The sequence below is a fragment of the Aspergillus costaricaensis genome (genome assembly GCF_003184835.1).
Source record: "Aspergillus costaricaensis CBS 115574 unplaced genomic scaffold BO79scaffold_69, whole genome shotgun sequence".
Taxonomy (NCBI): Eukaryota; Fungi; Ascomycota; class Eurotiomycetes; order Eurotiales; family Aspergillaceae; genus Aspergillus; species Aspergillus costaricensis.
The window spans coordinates 591-9,420 of record NW_020291869.1 but is presented as its reverse complement, the minus strand read 5'-3'; the positions used below and the strand labels follow the sequence as shown (position 1 = coordinate 9,420).

The 8,830-nt window shown below is 49.4% G+C and overlaps 2 protein-coding genes across 2 annotated transcripts; both read left to right on the top strand.

Annotated features, from left to right (window-relative positions):
* The first annotated feature begins 2,590 nt into the window (after nt 1-2,590).
* Nucleotides 2,591-3,671, top strand: BO79DRAFT_279464 (uncharacterized protein). Its single transcript, XM_025687981.1, has 3 exons — nt 2,591-2,716; nt 3,083-3,198; nt 3,275-3,671. The coding sequence occupies exons 1-3, from the start codon at nt 2,649-2,651 to the stop codon at nt 3,367-3,369; spliced, it is 279 nt and encodes a 92-aa protein (XP_025533777.1). The 5' UTR covers nt 2,591-2,648; the 3' UTR covers nt 3,370-3,671.
* A 440-nt stretch (nt 3,672-4,111) lies between these two features.
* BO79DRAFT_279454 (ABC transporter ATP-binding protein) lies at nt 4,112-8,424 on the top strand (the record flags this gene model as incomplete). Its single annotated transcript, XM_025687980.1, has 2 exons — nt 4,112-4,171; nt 4,246-8,424. The coding sequence occupies 2 exons, from the start codon at nt 4,112-4,114 to the stop codon at nt 8,263-8,265; spliced, it is 4,080 nt and encodes a 1,359-aa protein (XP_025533776.1). The 3' UTR covers nt 8,266-8,424.
* Between the last annotated feature and the right edge of the window lie 406 nt (nt 8,425-8,830).

The following is an 8,830-nucleotide window of genomic DNA, read 5'->3' as shown; positions in this document are numbered from 1 at the left end:
AACTCTTCAATACTACCCTTGCTTGCTCTTTGTAAAAAAAAAAAAAAAAAAAAAAAAAAAAAAAAAAAAAAAAAAAAAAAAAAAAAAAAAAAAAAAAAAAGAGCCCTGAGGGCGAAACCGAGCTTGTCTAAGCCGGGTGTTATTTCGAACCTGCATTCCATCATGATTAGAAGAGTAATGGGCAAGAGGAACGGCGAACAGAAACAGGGCGAACGTGAAGAAACATGTTATGACGAAGAAAAGAGAAGCGCGAGATAGTATAGATGACAACAAGAAAGGAGGTGCTCACAGGAAGGTTTGAAACAAGCATGATCTTGTTCTGATCGAACGCTATCCCCTTTGATTCGGATCGAAGCAGATGTGGTGTCATGACCTTGGATGCTACCAACTCGGTTAGCCTTCGGTTCCATTCTTGCAAACCAGTCGTTCACACTGAATGCATAGGTTTCGATCAGAAGGAAGACGAACAAAACGCAGAAAGCAAACAAAACAAGAAGTGAACCAAGCTCAGCCATCTTACATGCTAGGTATGCGGGTGCTTCCCATTGTCACCCCGAATGAAGTTTATAAGACAGCATTGTTGGAAGGCGTTTCTTGATTACCTTCTTCACTTTCAATGTCCAGTGCCCGTACTTGCGTTTGTTCAGCACAGGGCGCTAAATGTTTCCAGATCGGTGCAATCGCGTTCTCCGGGACATTTTTCTGCTTTCTGTCGGATTTCATCGAATTGAGACTGACCTTGGCATCAATCACCAAGTTCATGTTCCTTAGAACATCCAGCAGTTCAACTGCCTTCGGCTCCATTTTCTCGTACAAGGCTTTCACTTTAGGGATTTGTGTTTCAAAAAAGACATAAAACGAAACAAACAACAAGCCAAACAAAAGGAGACGAAATACACCAAGGAAAATTAGGAGGCGCTGCCGCCAAACCGGCGTCCGCTCATATGCCACACCAACCCTGTTTCTCAACTCAAGTGGTTGAGAAACACAATGGAAGTGACGCCTCAAAAGACACAAAGCATTCCACCAAGGCCTTTGCAGGTCTCCATGAGACTCACGGTGTGGCATGAGCGGACGCCGGTGTGCAGGCAACCTTGTTAAAGTGGCGGCAGTGCCTCCCCGTTGTATCCGGGACCCAAGCCATACAGCCTAGAATGGCTGTAGGCGCCCACTGGAAGTGGGGGGTCCCATCAGGCGAGAAGGGGTACCCAGGCAAATGTGCCGAGTGAAGCCCCCAGAACACGCCAGGAAGATGATAGGGAAGCACCAGCGACCTAAGAAGGAATTTGCAAACATTAGCCATGCAGTTCGCTCTAGTAGCAAAGAAAGATTGATTCACTCAACTGAGTCACCAGTCACTTGGTGGCCATCACACAAGCCATAGTAGATGGCAGAAGGGGAAGATGGATAGGAGCATAGACTGGGAGAAGATAAAAAGAGATGCAGGGTAGTTGTTCATCGGGAAGGAAATGGCGAAGACAGATTCTACTAAAGGAAGCAACTACACACATGTGGAGGCAAGTGCGTATCGTTGGTAAGTGATTACGGTCGTAGAGACGTGTTGGATATGATGTAAGAATACGATACGCGAATCCGCGGCTACGCGTCAGATCAGGCGACACATCATAGTGAATGCTTGAACAAAACCACAGATTGTCGCATGTCCCTTACATTACTCTGGTCGATCGTCTGGGCGAGAATGCCCAGACGGTCAAACACGCAGGAACTATCTAATCAGATCTGCATCTAATCAGATTCACCAACCGCAGGGGCACACTGCCAGTCGGACTCAGGGGGGAATTGTTGATTGATCAGATTAGATAAAGGAAATTGGAACCAAGGCTGACTACGGAGTACGTAGTCGCACTAGCAGAATAGAACTATGTCATATTTCCGCCCCCTTGGAATCAGAAATAGAAACGAGAAAACTGACAAGTGTGCAAAGTAAATAGTCAGGAGGTACGAGCGGAAATTACTGGTGGTGCCCGACGGATGGGGGTTACTTAAGTGAGAACTGGGAGGAACACGCCGCGCCATCTGATAACTTGGACTACTCCATCGGCAAACCCCATCAGAAGTGGGATTGTGGATAAGTTCTGGTTAGTATTTTACTTATTCTGGAATAGGACGGACGCTACATAATTCTAGAATCATGGAACGCTGCGTAGCAAGTTTTTGTGCAATTTAAATAGATTGTAGTGTCTTGTAGTCTTATATTGCTATGGTATAGATACATGATAGTAATTGGGTTCGCGGGACTTGACTGCAACAGCGGAATGCTGTCTTGTTTCAGGTCTGCGTTAAACGGGTAACACAACAGTGTTGCAGACTTGCAGTGGTCATGCCTGCCCGAGCGGGGCAGAAAGAGTCATAATACTGGTGGGGGTGGAAATTCAATACACAATTTGCATTTGTGGATTTGACCTATGAAGTAACTCAAAAATGGTGTTATACCGGGGGGGACCGACCTATGAAGGTTTCATGTGAGAGTTCGTGAGAGAAGATGGAGATGTACACCGCAGGGTAGGAGAAGAAGGAAGAAGACGGCAGAAGATGAGAAAAATTTCCCGCGGCGGCACCAGAATAGGCAGGTGATTGGGCTGCGGGTCTGCAGGTAATGGAGCGAACCTCGACAACAGAGTTATCAGATGAGCCCGACGACATGTCGATCCATCCAGCCATGTCCCACGCCCAGATCCTTAGCGCTTGTTGCCTCGTTTTCAGTTCCAGTTGAGTTTGATTCCTGCATATCACACAACGAGACCCTTTATTCTAATTTGTTTTTATTTATCTATTTATGCATTTTTTGGTTCTTGGTGCTTTTGTTGTGTATAATAAACCATTGAAGATGAGCACCTGCCCTTTCAGCTATGAGGATTTGTAGTTGGAAGACATAGTTTAGCTGCCGAACAGTTCAAAATGTACCCTCGGTACTCGGTACACCCAAGTCGATATATTTTCTTTTTTGTTTTTTTGGGTGGGTTTCTTAGATTAAAAGACGATCATAAGCGTTAGATGACTAGGCAGTGTAGACTAGTATAGCCTCGGTTAGTACTTTTCCTTAGTGTTACACAGATCCCAGGAACCGCCGAACTGGCCTTCCCACTTTGGCTCCACTGCGTCTGGAACAAAAACATCCAATGATTGATCTTCCTCGCCGTTTCTCAATGAAAGCCGTGGGTTTACAATACAACGGCAGTCCGGTGTTTGCCGCAATTGCTCACACCCGCATTGCATCGTATTGGGATCGATTGTCTGCAGTACTAACTACTAGTACTTGTTGAGTTTACATGTGTCCACTGGGTGAAAATCAGGCCATTACTGGGTCACTGTCCGGCTCCTCGTCTTCCCTCTTTCCCTGTCGAGTGACGATCCATACCTCTTTCTTCGGTACAATTCTCCCCTTCGTAGGTTTGATCTTCTCCGCTCAGTCACCAGCTGGAACGGGACCCTCTTTTCCGATGGTGGATGCTTTTGGGGGTTAATGGATTTCTCTTACTCATGGCTTTCCCCTCCACTGACTGGCCTTTAGACTCAAGCACACCATGGAGTCAACTGCAGCTCAGGCCCAAGTCTTAGCTCTTCAAAGGGCCGCAACCGGAGCAATAATGATGAGCAATTCGGGTCTTGAAGTTTAGTGTGTTCCTGCTCTGTACGAACTATGCTAGCTCCTTTTCTGTTTTTTTTTTTTTTTTTTTTTTTTTTTTTTTGGTTTTTTTTTTTTTTTTCTTGGTGGACTCATTATCTCTTTAAAATCTCGACCCCCTTCTTTTCTTCCCCTCCGCTTTCTCCAGATCTGGTGAACCATCCATTCGAATAGAATATCGTCGACATTGGCGGGGATGCTTTTTGGGGGGCGTCTGTCTGAGTGTATCGGTTCACTCTTGCCTCATTGCCGGTCGATCGTTTTGAGGGCATTCCGACTCATCCCTCTCCAATTGAGGGACTCTGGAGCACCAGCGCCCTGGCTTCCCGTGCGCCTCTTTCGTTGACACATTGTGACTGAAGTTTGAAGTCACGATAGGGCCTGTCATATAACAGGGTTTATACTTTTCTGTTCGAACCTTGCCCTGCCTCTTCCCACCGAGACTGCGTACACTTATAAGCTACAATGGCAGACCCAGACCCAGTGTCCGAAGGGCGGGCAGACTCCAATGGTGTCTATGGCTTGGTATGTTATGTTCAATTCGCTCATTCGAGGGATGAGCAGCAGGTACTGACTTGGGTGAACCTCTTCGCATTTAGATGCGATCTCTCCATGGACTAATCCCAACCAAAGCACACCTGAAGCAGTTCTTCGCCTACGTACACCTTCTTTTCTCTTTGGATTACACGATATTCGACGTCTTCCTTATTGTATGCGGCGTGATATTCGGGATAGCTGGAGGAATCCCCTTTCCTCTGCTCGGAATTGTATTTGGTAATCTGATCAACAACCTCAATTCGACTACTTGTTCCACCTCGGACAACGATTCGTCAAGTTTATCGTCCAGTGTACGCACCGAGGTTCTTTATGTGATTTACATCACCATAGCGAACTTCTTCATCATCTATATCTACACGTCATGTTGGTGCTTGGTGAGCGAACGTCTGGCGCGCCGTTATCGCAGGCGATACTTTGAAAGTATCATTAGGCAGGACATGAACTTCATCGAGTCACTTCCTTCGGGCGATGTGATCTCCCGGTTGGTTAGTGACATTGAGACAGTGCAAATGGGGACCTCGGAGAAGGTGGGCCTGGTGATCTCCACTATTTCATACTTCGTGACCGCCTATATCGTGGCTTTTATCAAGGCGCCAAAGATCGCGGGCATGCTGGTATCAGTGGTGCCTTGCTTCCTCCTCATGTCGCTAGTTGGAGGTCACTTCATCAAAAAGTATGCGAGCCGGATTACAGCCAATATCAATGCCGCTACGTCGATTGCCTCGTCCAGTCTATCGCATCTGACCCTGGTTCATGCCTTCAATGCCAACGACCGCTTGGAGCAGCGATTTGCCACTTATCTCTCCAGGTCATCAATGGATGCCCTCAAAAAGGCAGGTACGCATGCTACGCAACTTGGATTCTTGTACTTTGTTGCATACTCAGCCAACGCCTTGGCTTTCTGGGAGGGTTCCCAGATGATTTCGGACTCCGTTGCCCACGACAACTCAGGTATATCTGTGGGTGCTGTATACACTGTCATTTTTGTTCTCATCGATGCTTCCTTTATTCTGAGTCAGGTTGCCCCCTTTATCCATGTTTTTGCGTCCGCAGCCGGTGCATCGGAGCGACTGCTAGCCGTGATCAATCGTCGTTCTGCCATTGATGGGACCGCAGACGACGGTGATAAGATGACTGCTTTCGGAGAGGAGAACATTGAGTTTAATGATGTTCACTTTTCATACCCGGCTCGACCAGACGTTCCAGTACTCCGGGGAATGAGTTTTGTCATCCCTCCTAGGAAGCATACCGCCATTGTTGGACCCTCTGGTGGTGGAAAATCAACCGTGGTTTCCCTCCTAGAACGATTCTATGACCCTGCATCAGGCGATGTGACCATCGGAGGGAAGAGTTTCCGAGATCTCAATGTTCGACATTTGCGAGGCAATATCGGTTTTGTTCAACAAGAACCGGCTTTGTTGGATCGAACAATCCTGGAAAATATCGCGTACGGCCTGGTGGCTTCATCCGCAGAGAAGCATCAACGGCTCGCCCCGTTCATTCTCGATGAAAGTCTTTCGGAACTTGCTGTAAAGATCAGGGAAGGCATGTCCGAGAACGATGCTCTTACCGGCTTCGACGGTTGTGTTACCGAGATTGTAGAACTCGTCAGGGAGGCTGCCGCCAGCGCTAATGCGTTAAACTTCATTGATGCTTTGCCTCACGGGTTCGCAACCCATGTTGGAACAGCAGGAAATCAGCTTAGTGGAGGCCAGAAGCAGCGAATTGCTCTTGCTCGTGCTCTCGTGCGAGAACCGTGCTTACTCATTCTCGACGAGGCTACGGCTGCCTTGGATTCCACCAGCGAACAACTTATCCAGGCTGCACTGGCCAAAGTATCTGAAACAGTAACCACAGTCTCGATCGCACATCGATTAGCTACTGCCAAAAATGCACACAAGATTGTTGTCGTACAGACTGGACGTGTCGCAGAGGAAGGATCCCACGCGGAGCTCGTGGCGCAGGGCGGCGTGTACGCAGAAATGGTACGGCTGCAAAACCTGGGTAAATTGAGCGTTGAAGATCTGAAGAGCCCTCACGATATGATTACCACGAGCAGTATTCACGAGAGTGTGCAGCCGACAGACGAAAAGGAAGCCTTGGTAGGCATTGGGGGTTCAGATATCACTGAAGACACGGTGTGCGGTGAGGTACCTCCTGGTTCCACAGATGGTGATGTGAGCAAAGGAAAGAAGAGGAAGCGTTCGGGCTGGTTCACCATCAAGTACACGTTCTCTCTGGTGCGGGCCAACCTGCCGTTGATTTGCCTCGGGCTCTGTATGTCCGTCATCATTGGAGGTAGCTACTCGGCCGAGGCGATTGTGTTTGGCCACACCGTTGGCAGTCTGAGCCCATGCAGATCTTCTGATGCCATCAGTGATAGTGGCAACCTTTATGGGTTGCTCTTTTTCATCCTTGCCCTGGTCGAGCTTACGGCAAATGTGGTGGGCGGCTGCGCCTTTGGCTGGGCAGCGGATAAGATTCTGTATCGGCTCCGGGTGCTGTCACTACGATCGCTGCTGAGCCAGACCATACAATGGCATGGAATGGAGGACCGGACTCCAGGAACTTTGATCACTTATATCACCGGGGATGCTGCTTCTTTGAGTGGCATTACCGGATCGACTATCGGTCTCCTCCTTGCTACAGCCGTCAACCTGGTAGCCGGGTTGGTGATATCGTTTGCTATCGCGTGGAAAATCACTATTGTCTTATTTCCGACCATACCCGTCTTACTTATAGCAGGCATGATGAAGCTCCGCGTTCAAGCCAAGTTCACTGAGCGGCATCAGAAGGCATTTGCCAAGGCCACGGCCATCACAGTCGAGGCCGTCGATAACATTCGTGCTGTTGCAGCATTCTCCCTTGAGAAGCAATCCCAGGAAGTGTTCGTCCGAGCCCTGCGCCGCCCATACCGGGACACCATGAAAGCTATTGCACATGGCAATGCCTGGTTGGCATTGGCTTTTAGCATCAGCAACTTGGTGTATGCCCTCGCGTATTGGTGGGGATCGAAGCAGGTGGCATCGGGGCTCTACTCCCAAACTCAGTTCTTTATTGTCCTGCCTTGCCTGCTATTCAGTACGCAGTCTTGTGGTCAAATGTTTGCTCTGGCACCGGATATCTCCAAGGCCCGTCTGGCGTCGTCTAACATTGTTGATCTGCTCACTACCCGCTCCGCGGAGGAAGAGCTGGCTCCGGGTTCCACGCAGAGCATGCAGCCCTCAAGCAGTTTGCTTGAGGAGAAAGCCGCCACACAGGATGTGGAGGCCGCAGAGAAGCCCCGTCGGGGTGTACGCCAGACGAATGGCAACGGTATCGGCGCCCAGCTTCGTGGGGTGCATTTCACGTATCCCAATCGGCCTGAACGTCCAATCCTAAAAGGACTTACCCTGGACATCAAGCCCGGTCAGTTCTGTGCGCTGGTCGGACCTAGCGGATCGGGCAAATCGACGACCTTTGCCATGCTGGAGCGATTCTACCGTCCTGCAGCCGGGTCGGTGATCATCGACGGAGTAGACGTGACTCGGCAGCTAGGCACTGAGTTCCGGGATGATATCGCCTTGGTGCCGCAGGAGAATGTTCTGTTCGAAGGAACGGTCGCATTCAATATTGGTCTGGGTGCTTGCCCCGGCCATGAACCGACACAAGAAGAGATCGAAGCGGCGTGTCGCATGGCGCACATCCACGACGTGATTATGGCCCTGCCGGACGGGTACCAGACGATGTGCAGCCACGACGGCAAGCAATTTTCAGGCGGGCAGCGCCAGCGCCTGTCAATTGCACGCGCGCTGGTGCGCAAGCCACGGCTGCTGCTGCTGGACGAGTCGACGAGCGCACTGGATGTGGAGTCGGAGAAGAAGATCCAAGAATCCCTGACGACGCTAGCGGGCCGCACGACGATTGTCGCGATCGCGCATCGACTGAACACGATCCACCGAGCGGATCAGATCTATCTGATTGAGGAGGGCCGCTGTGCGGAACAAGGAACCCATCAGGAGCTGATCCAGCGTAGTGAGACGTATCGAACGAGTGTGATCCACCAGTCGCTGGAGACCTAATGAAGATGGGCAACTGAAACACGGCATCGCTGTACCAAAAAAGCACACGAAAAGAACCAAAAGCACCCCTTCATAATTTAGAATGATGGTGCCGGGTCATCTATGACAAGTCTTCCGTCCTTTTTGAGGGTGGGACTTGACTGCATCTTGCGATATGGGATTCTCCTCTCTCCACGCGACTCACATAGTAGCATCTGATGAAAGCATTGATTGATTTGGGATACTGGCGCAATCTCACCCGGGTACTGGCATTAGAGTTCGTATTGTGTTTGAAGGGCGTTTTTTTTTTTTTTTTTTTTTTTTTTTTTTTTTTTTTTTGGGCAATGATTGGATAGTGTACATAGAAGCTTTAATTTACTGGACGTATAAGTATCTGCTGGCTTTTGGCTAGAACTTCCGAGTCAGTGGCTGCCTGAGGCGTTGAGAAATGACGGGTACCGTATCAGCCATACTATCAATACTATAGATACCGGCGGAAACACAGCCCAGATTCTACCAGATTGGGAAGGTGGCCAGTATCGTATTCGGAGAGCCTCGTATCGCGGGTGTCTCATCCAAGGAGGCC